Source organism: Diplotaxodon limnothrissa, linkage group LG3, assembly GCF_057381915.1.
Source record: "Diplotaxodon limnothrissa isolate DT_005_m linkage group LG3, D_limnothrissa_male_GT1.1, whole genome shotgun sequence".
In the NCBI taxonomy this organism is placed as follows: domain Eukaryota; kingdom Metazoa; phylum Chordata; class Actinopteri; order Cichliformes; family Cichlidae; genus Diplotaxodon; species Diplotaxodon limnothrissa.
In genome coordinates this window covers 2604735-2622436 of record NC_140598.1, presented here as the reverse complement: position 1 = coordinate 2622436, position 17702 = coordinate 2604735, and the positions used below count along the sequence as shown (strand labels likewise).

General features: G+C 45.8%; 1 protein-coding gene across 1 annotated transcript; it reads right to left on the bottom strand.

Annotated features, from left to right (window-relative positions):
• Positions 1 to 399: 399 nt before the first annotated feature.
• LOC146634285 (high mobility group protein B2-like) lies at positions 400 to 9267 on the bottom strand. Its single transcript, XM_085376143.1, has 5 exons — positions 9151 to 9267; positions 7564 to 7722; positions 2983 to 3134; positions 2621 to 2795; positions 400 to 1294 (listed from the first exon to the last, which is right to left on the bottom strand). Exons 2-5 carry the CDS (start codon positions 7711 to 7713, stop codon positions 1169 to 1171), a joined length of 603 nt encoding a protein of 200 aa, XP_085232269.1. The 5' UTR covers positions 7714 to 7722; positions 9151 to 9267; the 3' UTR covers positions 400 to 1168.
• Positions 9268 to 17702: the final 8435 nt, after the last annotated feature.

Genomic DNA, 17702 nt, shown 5'->3' with positions numbered 1-17702 from the left:
TGAAGATTTTATATCATCGCCTCGACGTCCACCTTTGTTGTGGTGTTTGTGTCCCGTATTAACTACGTCACGCTCGGCCGCATTGCTATGACGACGGCCACGTACATTAGGTAGTACTCGATTGTAACGCAAAATCTGTCACCCCAAGTCGAGTTGAGGCAAGTCGATCTGAGCAGGTGCTAATGAAAAAGGGACTTGACAATATTTAGTAGCAGCACTGTGACGGGTCTAACCTCTGGAGTCATGACGTAACATCTGCAGGACAGGCTCTGTTCCCAGCAGTCAGGGCGCTGCGTGAGTCTCTCACAAACAGTGAGGATGAGGGTTTATCCTGCTGAAGAGATCATGTTCACAGATCACAGGTGTGTGTGTGTGTGAGAGTCAGGGTGGGCGGCGGCGAGTAAGCACAGACTCTGGGTGGGCTTTTCCCTCAGGTGGTTGTTTTATTATAAAAGTTGAAGTTTCTACTCTGACAGTGAACGAAGAACAAAAACGTCCACAACATAAAAACAACATGATGCTGAAGGGGGCGGGGGTTTCCATGGTAACACACAGGAGGGGTGGAGGGTGCAGGGGTAACCATGGTAACAGTGAGAGGAGGGGGGTTACTGTACTGTCCTCTGCTGTGGGACAGTTTAACATCTGATGACCTCACACACACACGTTACTGTAAAGACACACACACCCTGTTCTCACACACACAGTGACACACACACACTCTCTGTGGTCCGGTGTGTGTGTTTCAGAGCACTCCGCCTCCCTCTGTGTCACCAGCACCGACACTCAGTCACATGACTCCTGTGGTCATGTGACCTGTGAGCCAGGCTGAGGCTGTTTAAATAAACGTCTGTACCCAGGTGATGCTGTCAGACTCACCTGATGGAGTCATGTGATCTATACACAAGCAGCTGTTAACCTCTGACCTCTTCTTCTTCTGTCCCTGCCATCAGCTGCAGCAGGAAGTGTTAGTGTGCTTCCTGTCAGGTGGAACCTTGTTTCTATCAGAGGGGGACGGTGTTTAGAAACACACCCTAACAGAGGAACAGGAAGTCTCTGAAACGTAGACACACCTGCTGTGAGGCTCCGCCCCCTGACCTGCACTCTGAAACACACACACCTGTTTCACTCTCTCTCTAACACTCTCTCTCCCAGCTGCAGCTCTTCATCTCTACTCGTCATCGTCCTCCTCCTCCTCTTCATCCTCGCCCTCATCCTCGTCCTCCTCCTCTCCTCCCTGAGCTGAGGAGCTGGGGTTCCTGGCATACGTGCCGCCGCCGCGGTACGCCACCATGTCCTGAAACACACAGGAAGCAGTTTATCCTCTGTGGCAACACACTCAGTAAATGATTACAAAATAAAAGCCTGACAGAGAGCTCAGTGCACGCGCTCAGTAAAGGATTACAAAATAAAAGCCTGACAGAGAGCTCAGTGCACGCGCTCAGTAAAGGATTACAAAATAAAAGCCTGACAGAGAGCTCAGTGCACGCGCTCAGTAAAGGATTACAAAATAAAAGCCTGACAGAGAGCTCAGTGCACGCGCTCAGTAAAGGATTACAAAATAAAAGCCTGACAGAGAGCTCAGTGCACGCGCTCAGTAAAGGATTACAAAATAAAAGCCTGACAGAGAGCTCAGTGCACGCGCTCAGTAAAGTTGAATGTTTTACACATGTCTCCATGTATTTATTTGTCTGTTTGAAGTCTAACTGTATGAATAAAGGACCCGTCTGCTCAGCAGCAGCATCAGACTGAAGGCTGGACCTGGAGCACCTCAGTCTATGAATCGGTTTCACTGCCACCTGGTGGTGAAATATTAAAATACACAACGCTCCTTTGAATGTTCGTACCACACAGAAAATGCTAGAAGCCTGAAATAAAGAGGAAATCAGACGAACACTCAGTTTATCTAAAACCTGCTGGAACGTGTCAGTTATGTGTTGAAGATCACCCACAGCTCAAACTATATGTGGCCCTTTAACATGGGTACATATTTCCTGCTCCTCAGCCTCACCTGCAGAGCTGACATCAGGGCTCGAACATGATTGGACATGTGACCCTCCAGTCTCCAAACAGCTGACAAAAGCAGCTAATGTAATTTAAAACTATTCAAGCATGTTAAAGTATCGTGTGCAGAAAATGTGGGTGTCTGTAGCTCAGGTGGCAGAGCAGGTCAGCCACTAATCAGAAGGTCGGTGGTTCGATCCCAGGCTGCCTCCTGGCTGCATGCCAAATATCCTTGGGCAAGATACTAACCCCGTGTTTGCCTACTGGTGGTGGTCAGAGGGCCCGGTGGCGCCTGTGTCCGGCAGCCTCGCCTCTGTCAGTGCGCCCCAGGGCGGCTGTGGCTACAATGTAGCTTGCTATCGCCAGTGTGTGAATGTGTGTGTGAATGGGTGAATGACTGAATGTAGTGTAAAGCGCTTTGGGGTCCTATGGACTAGAAAAGCGCTATACAAATGCAGGCCATTTATGCACAGATTAGAGGAACCGTGCAGTACAGAGGAGAACAGAGGCTGATGTTTCTGAGGACCAGATGTACTCTGAGCTCGTCACACCCTTCATACCTGCCTGTATCACACACTGTGACTGGTTTCTACCCTCTGTCTGTGTGACTGAGCCTCACCCGGTCGTATTTCTCTCGTAGCTTCTGGGCCTTCTCCTCGTACGGCAGCTTCTCAGACTGCGACAGCTTGCTCCACATCTCTCCCAGCTTCTTGGCACAGTCTCCTATAGACAGCCCAGGATACTGCTGCTTCACACTGGGACGGTACTCGCTGCAGAACACGAAGAACGCAGACCTGCAGACAGACAGGCTAGAGCTGATCCAGGATCTGCCTCTGTGTTTGAACTCAAACATGAGCAGCCCTGTGCTGCCCCCTGCTGGCACACTCAAACCACACACTCACAGTGTGTTTGGGGTCTTACATCAGTACATGAGGTGTGTCAGGTGCTACCTGGACCTTCAGAGTGTGTTTGGGGTCTTACGGGGGTCTTTTGGGGGCGTTGGGGTCTTTCCTCTTGCGGCCCCTCTTTCCGAAGCCTTTGGGGGGGACGTAGTCTTTCATCTCACGGTTGTAGCGCACCTTGTCAGCTTTGGCCATGTCCTCGAAACACTTCTTATCACTGGGAGACAGAGCCTGGAGGCAGAGAGCAGACAGTCAGTGTGTGACCTCTGACCTTTGAACTCCCGGGGTCACACTTACAGAAAACAATGCAGAATAATACAGAATCGATTCAGGGAGAGGACCAGTTTTCCTGCTGGGACCAGTTGAACACAGCTGGAATCCAGATGCTTCCATCAGCAGGTAAGAGCAGCTGCACCTGTCTGCTTCAACCACAGCTGCACACATCTGTCTCAGGGTTTGACCTGAGCTGCAGTGGAGCACTGATCAGCGACTCCCTGCAGTGGATCTGTGCTGCAGATGTTACAGCTGTTATCAGTCCCTGTCTCAGAGCTTTGTCTACACTGGAATGAAACACGGGAATAATCCGGTCATGTGACCTGCACACAGTCTTTAGAGTTTAGTAACAGCAGAGCGTGAGTTCCTCAAACCTGACCAGATGTGTTTAACTAAAGTGCTCACATGATGTACGAGTCCAGCACACAGGAAGTGATCATTGTTCTGTGGAGCTCATGCTTACATTAAGGGTTGAACTGTTTCCTGTCCCTGACAGTTTACACCTCCACACACACACACACACACACACAGTACTGTTAGCTGCTCGCAGACCTCCTCAGCCCTCCGTGAGGCCCTGAGCTCCTCTGAGCTCCTTCATCTAGTGAAGAACATGTGATCTCAGCTCACACTGACCGTGCTGACTGATGCTCACAACAAGTTTCACACATGCATCCAGATGTTGTTCTGTCCCAAACCTCTGGGCCCTGAGCAAACGGTCCTGAGGATGGAGGCTCGGGTGGAGTCAGGGTTTGTCAGAGGAGAGCTCATGGTTATCTGTTGGGTGAGAGGCTGTAACTGTGTGTCTGTGACTCATGACTTTAACTGATCCATCACACTAACGAGCCCCTCTGTGAATCGCTACCTTATCGTGGTGGAGGTGTTTGAGAGGGATCCCAGGGGCTATGCTGTCTGGGCTTTTTTGTCCCCTGGTAGGGTCTCCCGTGGCAGATTTTGTCCTGGGTGAGGGTCAGACAAAGAGTGATTCAAAAACCCCTATGAGTGTAAGAACTAGGGAACAGGACAGGGTTACTGGGGACCCATCCTGGAGCCCGGCCCAGGGAGGGTGCCCTTTTACGGGCTATGCAGCAGCCAAGGGCGGAGACCCTGGCAGACCGATCCCCAGTTACCAAAACCAGCATTAGGACATGGTCACCTGTCTGGTGGGGAAGGACCTTAATTAGTGCGTTAAGTTCAGAGGTAGCAGATATATATAGTCGGCTCGCCTCAACGTACGTTCTCAGCAACCCATGGTGGGGTGCTTGAGGGCTCCACCTGGGGACTCTTGGTGTTCCCCCGGACAAGCTGGAGGGGGTGGCTGGGGACAGGGAGGTCTGGGCGACCCGGCCCCGGATAAGTGGGGATGGACACTAACAAGCTGTGGCTCTGTGTCACTGCTGAGAACTCCTTTCCATCATTACAGAGGAGCAATGAGTGACTCGGTGTGAGGACAGAGCTTTAACTCTGACACACCTGTTGTCCCAGCAGCACAGCCACAGCACACTGCAGTATTTCACTGCTGGGGTTTGTGCAGTAAACTGTGCACCAGACGCTTTAATCACACGTGGAAATCTCCTCCTCCTGAAAGTGACGCTCTCTCAAACTGACTCTGAGCCTCTGCTGTAAATCCACCAGCTTGTTAACATGGAAACAAGCTGCAAGCATCAGTGGATTTGACTCCAAGTCTCCCTCTTTAACATTAAAACCTTAGATTTCACAGGCTGCATAAAACAACAGATTAGGACACACTGAGGAAAGTCTAATGTTGTGATATCTTTGGCTCCATCATGAAACACGATGTAAATATCACGATATGTCTTGATGGGCGAGCTGCAGTTTAAGACTCCTTGTAAATATTGGCACGTGTGGCATCCACAGCAGCTAAAGCTCATAGCAACCACCAAGCAGCAAAAACAACACACAGCTAAAGGAGCAGTTACGTTGTTTAAAACAGAGGATGACTTTCAGCTGGTGGAATAAATCTGTGGTCACGTTACCTGTTGTAGTTTTGCAGGTTACTGCATTTTCTTGGACGTCCTCTTTGTGAAACCAGCAGTGAGTCTGACTCTGCCGCTGTCGCCTTTCCCTGTCTGGTAGTACGTAAACACGCACGCTCAGCGCGGTTTTCCATGTGGAGGGGGGATTAATGATGCATTCAAAGGGTGTGGGAGAAAAAACCACTCACAGTGAATTACATTCATACAGCTTAATATGGCCACGACAACCCGTGCTCGATGGTTACGACAAAACCATTTTAACCATGGTTAAAATGGTTTTGTCGTAACCCGCCCTGGGTAGGACCAGCATTTTGTAGATCCTCTGACGTCACGTTCAGGGGAGGCGACCATAACTCACCCTCTGCCCTCTCCTAACTCCAAATCCACTTGTGACCTCGATGAGGAAAAGCAGACGGATGGAGTTTTGGAACACAGCCCTGCTCTCAGACATCAACATGTTCTTCTACATGCTCCTCAAACAGCTGCTGTGTGCACTGCTGCCACCTCCTGGTAGTAGCAGCACGTTACAGTCCACCAGCTGCCACTAAACACATTTACACACACACAGCAGCTGATTCATAACCGGTCACATCACTGCTCTGCTGACAGACTGACTGTGCTGTGCCCAGACTGAGCAGCAGAGAGCTCCATAAGAACCAGTGCGTTCACCACGCCGTGTGTGTTCTGATGGATTAGAGTTTATTCACATTTCATTGTTTCATTTCCTGTAATTGTCCTGCCTGTCATGTTACAGTGGCTACTCATGATGCTGTGACCGTGTGGAGAGCTCTGAGCTCTTGTACTGAGCAGAGATGGGCAGTAACGCGGTAATCCGATTACTTTTTTCAAGTAACGAGTAAAGTAAGGGATTACTATTGCAAAAACGGTAATCAGATTACCGTTACTTTCCCGTAGGAACGCTGCGTTACTGCGTTACTAAAACCGTGATTTTTTGCGAGAATGTCTCACGACAGTGACATAAGCGAGTGCGACGTTCGTGACAACAGCTGTGTGCAGATCAACAATGGATCATATATCGAGTGCAGAGAGAGTATGAGCGTGCAGCGTTTAAAGCGTGGAAGTACTGACCTTACTTTGAGTTTGATTCCATAAAAAGTGACAAAAACATTAGTGTCCGCTGTGCGTGGGAAGAAAACTTCTTTTTACAGCGAAAAAAACCCCTAAACTTCCAACAAGCACCGAGTAGCTACGACGTAATGGGAAACTCACAGAGCTGCCATATCCTTCCACTGACCGCGGCACACCTGCACCAGGGTAACCCTCCGCCTACCCTGCTCCTGCTTTACAGGTGAAAATAGAGCAACAGGACCGCTGAGTCTGTGACTTTATTTATTTTCTGCTGTGTTTTACTTGCATCTATTTGAAAGACTGAGTGTAAACACAAAAAAAATATTTTATTTTATGTGCTGGAATGTGCAGAAAATAGGTTTAAATGTTAAACTAATTTCTTCCAGTCAGAGAATGTTGCAGATAATTAAATGTTTGCTTGATGCATAAAGTTAAAAGATTAAAACTAATAAAACAAGTTTTAAAAAGAGACTTTTCCATTTGATTACATTTTGTATGATGGATTATGCAGAAAAAGTAGAATTGGGCTGAAAGATCTATCGCTTTATCACCTCTTCAGGTTGTAAATCGTGTTTTTAAAAAGTAACTAAGTAACTAATTACTTTTGAAAATAAGTAATCAGTAAAGTAACAGGATCACTTTTTTGGGGAAGTAATCAGTAATTAGTTACTTTTTTCCAGTAACTTGACCAACACTGATGCTGGGTGATGAAGAGCACAGCAGTGATGCTGGAGCTGCTCGTGATGTCACAGCGACACGTGTGACATCACGAGCAGCTCTGCTGTGGCCTGCAGCTCTCGTGATGACTCCACCCATTCACCTCTGTGTGTCGGCCGTGTATGTGACACGTAACAAACAGGTCAGAGGCTGATCCACCTGTGCAGGTGAGTCCTGCACAGCTCAGTGTGAAGCAGGAGGATCCTCTGAGTCTGTGCTGCCTGTAAGCAGCTGTTTCTGCTGCCTCAGAGTGAACATCAACACTGAGCTGTGGTTTTATTCACCCCGTGCTCCTCTGCAGTTTGTGCTGTGAGGCTCGAAGCACACACAGAACATCGACTCTGCTCACACAGCCTGTTAACCTGCCAAAGGTTTGAATGAGTTTACACTGTAAGTCTGTGACTGGAGCTGCTGCACAGGAACACCATGACAACTCTTTATTGCTCCCACTATAACCAGTCAAACAGCTGGAGCTGCAGCTTACTGTGTCCTGATAGGACAGCTGAACACGGGTAGGTGAGCTGTTACTCACACACTGATGGGTCAGGTGGTCATGTGACCAGGTACCTGCAGCCCCCCCCCCTCACCTTCCACCTCTCGGAGCACTTCTTGGAGAACTCGGCGAAGTTGACCGACTGCTCGGGGTTCTTCTTGCGGTGCTCCTCTCGACACGTCTGCACGAAGAAGGCGTACGCCGACGTCTTCCCCTTCGGCTTGTTGATGTCTTTACGCATCATCGTGGCGGCCTGAAGAACCACCACAGAAGAAGAAGAGTGAGGGGGACGGAGAGCCGAGGCAGTGCTGCAGACACCAGATATGCATTTATAGACTTGGTCCATAATGTTGTACACGTACAATGACAGTAAAGGACTTTATATTTACTCACAATTCAACTCTGACCTGTCAGTAAATACTAAGACACTAGGGTGGCACTTGACCTCTGACCCCTGCTGTGATAGATAGTCTAATCAGTAATGAAACATGGGTCTATTTTACATTCAGTGTGCTGGTGGTGATTATTGACCATCAAATACTAAACTCATCACAGAGAAACCTGATGGTCAGCCACTGTGGGTCCATGTTATTGATAACACCTGATCAGAAGGGCTGATCGGGGTTATTAACGGGTGTTTTGTTCCTGACAGAGGATCAAACATCACTGACACAATAACGATGAGCGACTGGATTTAACCTTTATTTCAGCTTTAAACACGTTTGTGTGCAATGACCTTTTAACCCGTGAGTCTGCTGTTCTTCACGCTGTGACTTTAACCCATAAACCGGTTATATTCCGCCGGTATGAGCCCGTATTTAACGGTAAATCTCCGGTAACAGCTCCCCGTTGGGCCTCGTTGTGAATAACAAAGGCAGCAGACGGGCTCCATTTTCTTTGCCGGGCAGAGGGAGGCCCTTCGGCAGCCTCTCCTCCTTATGTCCGCGCTGGAAGCTCCCCACGGAGCCCGGTACCCGCTGTACGCCCCGGGCTGGAGGTGTGAGAGCCTCGCTGGGGCGGATGGAGGGGAGTATCCGGGACTCGCGCTGATCTGCGGCCGCTGCGGTTAGCCTAGCCACGCTAGCTTCTCAGAACAATGGACCACCATTTGCTTCCCGCCCTCTGCGGAGCTAGCCGCCCCATCCCCCTCTGCTAGCAGCGGCTAACAGTCGCTCGCAGTCCCGGTAAACCCGTAGAGAGGCTGCAGAGAGCACCGCGGGGCTCTCCGGTGATTCACGGACACATTTATCCCAAAGCACCGCCGGTAATGCTGATACGGGCGGTGCTGCAATGGAAACACACAGTCTCTACGTCTACTGCGCATTTTTAACGAAGGGCTCCGTCTATGCATCGGAGAGGTCAGCGTTATATAGACGGGGTCAGGCTATTTCCTGGCATTCATACTCCAAAATGGGCGTTTCGTGTTTACAACAACATGTCTGGATCAGTCCTCCGAGAGGGAGCACACAAAGGACCAGGAAGGACACCACATCCCACCACCGCCAGGCTGCCACCGTCAAAGCGGACATTTTATTCCCGTTTTCCAGCTATTATTCCGGATCTTTTCTCTCTGGATGCCCACATCAGAAACAAGATGCCCGGCACATCCAGCTCATCTCCGGCTCAAATACACTGCTATTTTACCGCAGCCCCGCGGTGGAAGGCCGATCGGGGTACTCACTCGTCAGGAGGGCCGGCTGCAGGTGAAACGGACTGGACCGAGTCTGGTTCTCCGGGTCTCGGGTTCTTGTTGTTGTTTGGGGTTGAAGCTGCGACTGGAGCCGTTGGTTCACTTTCAAACTGGGTCGAGCCTGAGACAGGCTCCACCCACTAGCAACGCCCCCGTTGGTCATTCCTATTGAGGGGGCGGAACACTGTTTGCAAACACGGGCGGAGCTCGTCTTAATACCGATCTCTGATTGGTTATAGCCACTGTTAGTCAAATCCAGTTGTGTCACACGGTTCCGCCCGCAGAGCGACGCTACCAGGGCGGGAATTCTACACATAAACAGGGCGGGGCCAAGTTCTAGAACCTCCATCTGTTTCGTTGGAATTTGTGTATGTCAGGTGTTCTGGCCAATCAGAGAAAACGTGGCAGATAACACCGTAGCGATTGAGTGAAAAGGTCTTGAATTTTACAGTATTATTAAATGATTTTTTTACAGTTATAAATACATTAGCAGGTATTTTTAGGCATTTGTCCCTTTGTGTCATATTTTACAGATGTTTGTCAGTTGAACTGAATAATAAACATGAAAAGAGTCCAACTGACCTCTGACTCGAAATTATAAACCGCCTCTCAATCCGGTTGTTCAGTCTGACATCACTAGCCGTGTCTGGGTCTAAACTCCGCTGCAGGTCCATATATCAAACGATCACTATGGCATTACTGAGAGTTTAAAAACTGTCTAAAGTCTTTCATCTTTAATAAAATAATCAGCGTTCTGCTCTACCAGGTGTAACAACTGAGTTTAACATCCAGGCATCCATGAAATCAGAATTTAGGACATTTAAGGGAGTTAGAAGTTAGCAGGGAGTTAGCTCGCTAGCTTCTATCTAAATACAATATAGCATGTCCTGACTGCGGGGTTTTGGAAACAAATTCAAACGTACAGCTCTGCTATCACTTCCAGCATAAATGAAGACAGAAAACTAAACAGCAGTGACGTTTGTAGGGTTACTGAAGTTTGGCTAGCTGGTATATAATGATGTGCTACGTGACCGCTAGCGACACAGCTATGTTAGCATAATATAAACAAGCTAACTTTTTTCCCACTCGATAAAAGTTAACGTGAGTGTTCTCGGTGGTCAGGAACAAATGTAATCGCATGGCAGGATGCTGTAAAAGGACCAAACTTCAGCCAGGAGAACAACTGAGATAATCCATCCACAATACGAGGTTAGTCATTCATATACTGCTGCATGGGCTGGGCTGTAGTTACATCCTAAGGTTTTAAAAACTGAGCTTAAATAAATGATTAGCGGTAATAAAAGCCGAGGGAGGTCAACAGGGATCACTGACTGTTTTAGGAGCTTTTTGAGATCAAATAGAAGAAAATACAAAACATTAAACATGTTAACAACACAAACGCCATATTAAACGCAGACTACTTTAGGCCCGGAAGCAGGATTCGTCACGTCATCACTGAACAACCGGATAGAGATTGAAAATGTGACGTCATTCAGGGGTAAAACCACAAAGGATTCTGGGAACTCGTGGCAAGTGGTACTAGCGCACGCAGGCTTTCAATTGAAATCAGTTACACAGCGATAAAAAGAAATAAAAAATGGCAAGAAGCTGTTGTATTATTAACTGCACAAGCCGGGCGAGCGACAGCCACGTGAAGCCGACGGGTAAAGCGATTGGTTTTTATCGGATTCCGGTGTGGAAGAGAAATTGTCCAAGCCATGTCTCCCAAGTCAAGAAGAGGCGACGGATGGCCGGGATTGCCACTATCCGAAGACCTAATACACCGTTCGAAAACACTCCAGCTCACATGTTAGTCTGCTCCAAGCATTTCCACAAAGGTCAGTGTTTTGTAGTAGTTAATACGTCTTATATGGCGCTGAACAGAAATCGTGCTATGCTCCTTTGTTTATTGTGGCAGTGTGTAATGTTTGCTGTGTTTTGTAGGCAAAACAGCATACGAAATGCGAAATACATAGACAAAAACATATACTTTTATTCACAGGATATATGACAGATTTTTGTATCATTAATAACCCAGTAGGATTACAGCATACAATATTATTGTCACTGCTACTGTAACAGTCATAAATCACATTGTTATAATTTCACAAAATGTGTTCTAAACTCCCAAACTGCTCCTTTTATACCTGACTTTTAGGACCTGTAGTTGTGTTCATTATCAATTAGAGCCCCTCATTCTTTTCTTCTTTTTCTTTGGTGCAGTACTATAAATACAGTGTACCCCTTTTGCCTTTCCCCTTTTCTACAATTCCCCTGTGGGAGAGGTGGGTGTCATTTCTTTCCAACACTTTAAAACACACATAATTCATATTTAGCCACCCTGATGTTTCTGATTGCAATTTTAGTTCAATTATTGTCATTATTAAGCCTGTTTTTGTTAGATGTTATAAGTGTGTAGTATGTGTGTATCATAAATGTGTTTTAGGCACCATAAATGCTAGCATGAATATATACTCCTTGCTAGCTTGGAAGTTGTGGTGGGTTGAGCTAACCCTCTTCCCCACTGTTTGTATTTGGTCATAGGAGCTGGAGTGGGCAAATTATTTACTTGGTCTTTCTTTCTTTTACCTTTTTTATCAGGTATGTTGGATTTCATGTTGTTGTTTTTTTTTATTATCTTGTGTCAAATATGTTACGTGTAAATGCATACTTTATGTTTAATGTAAAAATAAATGCCCTTTTCTACAATTCCCCTGTGGGAGAGGAGCTGGAGTGGGTAAATTATTTACTTGGAGGTCTTTCTTTCTTTTACCTTTTTTATCAGACACAACGCAGAAGCACACCGGTTACACTACATTTCTGTAATCAGTACCAAAAATTATTTCCACTACTAATTCATTACCGTTGAGTTTAAAGGTCCTATTAATAAACGGTTAACGGATGTGTATTTATGAAGATGATTTGTAAGGTAAACTTTCGTTCTACACGGTGCTTTTCAAAGTCCTGTACCCATCTGTCAGTAAACTGTATCTGGGCTTGTGTATGTGTATGCACTCACTCCAAGAACCGTATAGTTATAAATATGAGCGTGGTGACAGTTGGGCAGCACGCTAACGTCTTTTGTCCACTCTGTGTGCTCGTAAGGGTCTGACCCTTTCACTCCTTTGATTTTTTCCTCATATCTTTTCTTTGCATTTTCGTCGAGTCTGTCTTTGTAAGGACCGGCATTGTTCTCCTTCGTTTTGTACATTCCTTTTTTGGGGGCAAAGAAAAAGGTAATTGCACGTGACTTTCGCACATTGCATGCTGGGTACTCGTGGCAAAACAATCCAAGCAATGCATCAAACGCAAGCATTTACAGCACTGCAAAACGTTCATTCTCCGGTTCCAATACCTTCTTGCTTTTTCTTTGCTCCCCAAAAAAGGTACAAAGGTATACGAGTATGTGCATGAGAATTTTAATAAAGCGCTGCCACACAGTCACACCATCCACACTGTGTAGTGTCTCAGCTGATCCTGGATTTACAGCAGCATCTTTCAGAGCACCGAGAAGTCATGTGGAGGCAAACAGAATAGGGAAAGGACACAGTGTGTGCTCTAATGATGGATGAAACGTACATCCACCGGATGACTGAGTTTGCAGGGGACCAGTTCCATTGTGATGCAAATACAGTCACTGGTGAAGCTGACAACACACTCGCCACCCGGGCCTTGGTCCTCACGGTTGTGGCTGTCAATGAGTGATGGAAAATTCCCATTGTGTACTTCCTCATCGATGGATCAGAGAAGGCCAGTGTCATCTGCAAATAGGTAACAGGCTAAAACGACTCATTTACAGTGGAGAAAACAAAAAAATGAAAGTCCACGTGGCAGCACAGCTCTTCAGCAGAAGTGTAGCGGATGCAATGGAGTCTGTGAACAAGGCTTGAAGTTGGAGGACTTTAAAGGTTGAGCTGCAACTGTAGAGTTTGTGCGCACTGTAGATGCAGCTTTTGATGCAGCCGTAATCCTCCTGGAAAAGGTTACAAAGCTCCAATGAAGCCAACAACTAAACACAGGGCTGAGACCAGCTTGAAGGATGCTTCGTGGGGTGAAGGTCCAGCAGTATGACAAAATGGTGCCACTTCACACAATAAAAAGAAGACTGCCATATATGGTTTCGTTGCTAATGGCATAAGTGCACTTAACATCTATAATGAACTTGTTGAGAGGACCGATGCCCCGTGCAGGTATCTTCTGACCTTGAAACTGAGTCGGGACCACTTTGAGCTCTTCTTCACTGCCATGACAGCAAGAGGTGGGCACAATCCTAATGCCAGACAGTTCAGGGAGCCTACGTATACATCTGTGGCTGGCATCGCCCTCGGATCCTCGGATCACAACACGGTGCATCTTCTGCCAGTTTACAAGACTGTACTGAGAAGAGAGAAAGTGAGGAAACACCGCATAAAGGTTTGGAGTGACGATGCCTCTTTAGCCCCGCAGGGCTGCTTTGACTGTACAGACTGGTCGGTGTTTATAGAATCATGTAGAGACATTAATGAACTCACTGACGTTGTCTGCAGCTATGTCTCCTTTTGCAGAGACATGATTATCCCCTCAAAGGCTGTGCATTTTTTCCCTAATAACAAACCATGGTCTTCAAAAGCTCTTATGAGGCTGATTCACGAAAGGAAAAAAGCTTTTATTGAAGGGAATATCTCGAAAGTTAGAGAAATTAGGAAGGAGATCAGATTAGAAATTAAAAAAGCCAATATAAAATACAAGGATAAGGTAGAGGCGGAGATGGGCAGCAGTAACTTCATTGCTACATCATTAAATGATTTTAGGCCTGTCGCTCTAACATCCTTAGTGATGAAGTCCTTTGAAAACCTTGTCAGGAAGGAGATCCTGCAGCAAGTAGAGAAGCTTATAGACCCTCTACAATTTGCCTACAGGCCTTGTAGAGGTGTGGATGATGCAGTGGTCACTCTGTTGAACTTCCTTTATCGCCATCTTGATGGCGCCAAAGCTCATGCTCGGCTCTTATTTATCGATTTTTCTTCTGCTTTTAATACTATCCAGCCACATCTTTTAGCTGATAAACTTCTTAACCAGTTTAAACTTGATTTTAATCTTGTTGGTTGGATTTTAGACTTTTTAACTGACAGATCTCAGTGTGTGAGAGGAAACGGTTGTTTTTCCAAACAGCTGAACTCTTCCACTGGCTCACCGCAAGGTTGTTGTCTCTCTCCTCTTTTGTATATTTTGTACACTAATGACTGTTGCAGCACACAGGCCAATAGGTATTTCATTAAATACGCAGATGACACAGTCATTGTAAGCCTCCTTCATGGTGAAGAGGATTCCCATGGGCCTGTTGTGGATGAGTTTGTTTCACGGTGTGATCAGTCCTTCTTAAAGATCAACACCTTGAAAACCAAGGACATGGTTATTGACTTCAGGAAGTCATCCCCTCATCCTGCGCTAACAGTGGTAAATGGTGCAGCCATTGAACTGGTGGACAGTTATAAGTATTTGGGGGTTGTTCTTGATAAGACTCTGTCCTTTGAGTCACATCTTGCTGCTACAGTGAAAAAGGTTCAACAAAGACTTTTTAAGGAGGTTGAGAGGTTTTAATGTTTCATCTGAAATGATGACTCTTTTTTATAAAAGTTTTATTGAATCTGTTTTAACCTTCTGTATCATTGCTTGGTCGGTAATATGTCCATGGATAATAAGACCAGACTTAGCAACCTGGTTAAAGTGGCTGGCAAGATTTCAGGGAGGTCTCAGGTCCAGCTTGTGGACTTTTATAACAGGCATGTGCTGAGGAAGGCGACCTCTGTCCTGTTGTGTTCAGATCATCCTCTCTTTAATGATTTTCAACTGCTTCCATCAGGTCGTCGTTATAAAGTGCCTGCAGTAAAGGCAAAGAGACATAGACTGTCTTTTGTACCTAGTGCTATTATCATGGTTAATAACACTAAACCATAAGTGTTGTTGCCATTGCACATTGCACTTTTTTGATGAAAAATCTAGGTTGTTTTATCAGGCTTATATTATATTATTTTGGTGAGTGTATGTGATGTGTTGGTTGTCTGTCTGTTTGTACGGAAATACTGCAAATCAATTTCCCGTTAGGGACAATAAAGTTACCATTGACCATTGACCATTTACTTGTTTGGCACCAAGTTCAAACGGGCAGTGACCCTGAAGATCACTCAATTCCTGACCTTCCAGATGTGTGCAAGCTCACTGAATACAAAGAGATCAGCTACATCACAGGTTTGTAGTGAAGAAGATGAAAGAGAAAATCAGCTGCTTGCCTTGGTCACAGACATTGACAACCAGTGATGCTCTGCACAGTTTTCTTAAGCTGAAAGACCGAGGTGGTCTCCAAAAACATTCACCAGGCATGGTTACTGTGTGTATGACAGCAGAGGGAGATCAGAACTAATGGAGGTCAGCTTCCCAGTGGACCTGGAGTCACAGCAACCATTGTTGGTACCGGTCCATGAGTCGTTTGGTACCGGGCCGCGAGAGTGAGACTCGGGTGTGAAATGTATAGTTTTCAGGGTTTTTATCGGTTTTCAGCGTTATTTTGTTATCGTTTTTTTCGTTAACTCTGTGTGTTATGAATAAATCTTCTTTTTTTCAGTACCTGCCGGTACTGGTTTTATTTTGTTGTATTTATCCGCGACACCTTAAAGGCTGGTCCATGAAAATATTGTCGGGCACAAAACGGTCCGTGGCGCAAAACAGGTTGGAGACCGCTGGTGTAGAGGAACCTAGTGATGTGTCCTGTGTGTCGAAGCTTTGAAGCGTGTGTCGGGTAATCTCAGGGGAGGTTTTGTGAAGCGCGTCTCAAGGCTTGCTTTGATTTCATATGCAGTGACGTTCGAGGCCTCCCGAGCAGTCCGTACCACGTGACTGATTCAGGAACTTGCTCGCCAGTTCGTGCCAGAGTCGAAATAAAATGATTCCCCCATCACATTGTGCTGTGGAACTGGATTACGCACGTGTTACATAGTTGAGCATTTCTTCTTTGATGGAAGAGAAGATTTTCCCCTGTCTGCCAACATTTTGATCTCATCTCTCCTAATGAAGTATGCACACAGTAATAAATATCACGAATGATAAGTACCATAATCTAAATAACCAACACCACAGATCCTATAATCTGATTTCTTTTAGTTTAAAGAGTGAAGCGCCACACACTAGTTTGTGTCATTATCCAGATGTACATAAGCGTGATTACACAGTTACACAATCATACCAAAACGCTGTCCTGATAGTTTCCACTGTATCGTTTGTATCAGACATACTGAGACAATATTCTGGATAAATAACCATGAAAACAATTTATTCAGTTTAGAGGTTGACACATCACATCATTATAATCACAGAGCCTGTTTCACTAGAATCGTCCACTTGATGGCGCAGTAGAGCAAATGAATCATCACAATGCTTCGAACCATGAGTTGAACAGTTGGATGGGAAGTTTCTGTTCATCAGCTTCATCTCACCATCACCAGAGGACCCCGGTGCAGACACAGACGAGAAGCCAGAACTCAACTTCAACAAAGAGCGAGCCTTTATTTTGGGGCTGAAACTCACAAGGTAAAACAAGCCAAATTAAGGGAAAAACCCACACATACACTGGGAAAACTATGACCATGACTTTAACAAGATAACAACTGTGATGTGGGGCAGGTAGCACAGACAACGCCACGATGAACAAAGGAAGACGGAGGACTTAAATACACACGAGGTGGTCAGTGGAAGTGGAGACGCATGGGAAACACAGCTGACTAGAATGAACACAATGACACCACAGGCAGGGCTGGACTGGGACAAAACATTGGCCCGGCATTTTGACTGGAGACCGGCCCACCAGGTATTAAAGCCATAAAGCCTTTGAATGAAAACAAACGTCATTGTGACAGTGATGCACAGTCTTGTTGATATACATGTATCAATCTAATCTAATCTAATAAACTTAAACCATCCTCCCTGTCCTGGTATTCTAAACAGTACTCAAAAGTAGACTGTTGGTCGAGTTAACCTCCTGAACATCTACAACACATGGTGGAAACCTGACATTAAGACAGAGAAGACACGAGGTGAGACATGATCATTACTGAATATTAGAAAATAATAAATGACAGATTTAGTGATTTTTCATAAACTATTTATTTACCACATCAATAAACAGCACGGCAGGAAAAAATATTTTTTTCTAACATGGCAACCTTTACAAAGTGAAAGGAAACAGAAAGACAGGTGAGAAAGAACAAAACTTCACACACAGTACTGATGCAGTATCTAGAAAATGTGGGAAATACTGGCATCATACACAGTACTTACTTCTGAAGAAATTATGTACAATAATGGATTTCTATACATTTTACATCATTGATCAGTTTCATGATTGAAGTAGAAACAGGAGAGGGAGGGGGGAGAATGAGAGAAGAAGAGGCAGCTGTGAAGCAAAGACACAGAATAACTCCAGCTTTGTGTCTTTTTCATTGTAGCTGAAGTCTGAGACAAACTTTTTTTTAGCTCAATACGAAGCGCGTAATATTTTCTCTGAATACGAG

Bases quoted from the DNA above. Each gene is read 5' to 3' on its own strand.
- LOC146634285 (XM_085376143.1), bottom strand. From the start codon at position 7,713: ATGATGCGTAAAGACATCAACAAGCCGAAGGGGAAGACGTCGGCGTAC. The intron at 2,796-2,982 runs GTAAGACCCCAA...GTCTGTCTGCAG, and splicing joins AACGCCCCCAAAAGACCCCC to GTCTGCGTTCTTCGTGTTCT. The intron at 1,295-2,620 runs GTGAGGCTCAGT...TGTGTGTTTCAG, and splicing joins TACGAGAGAAATACGACCGG to GACATGGTGGCGTACCGCGG.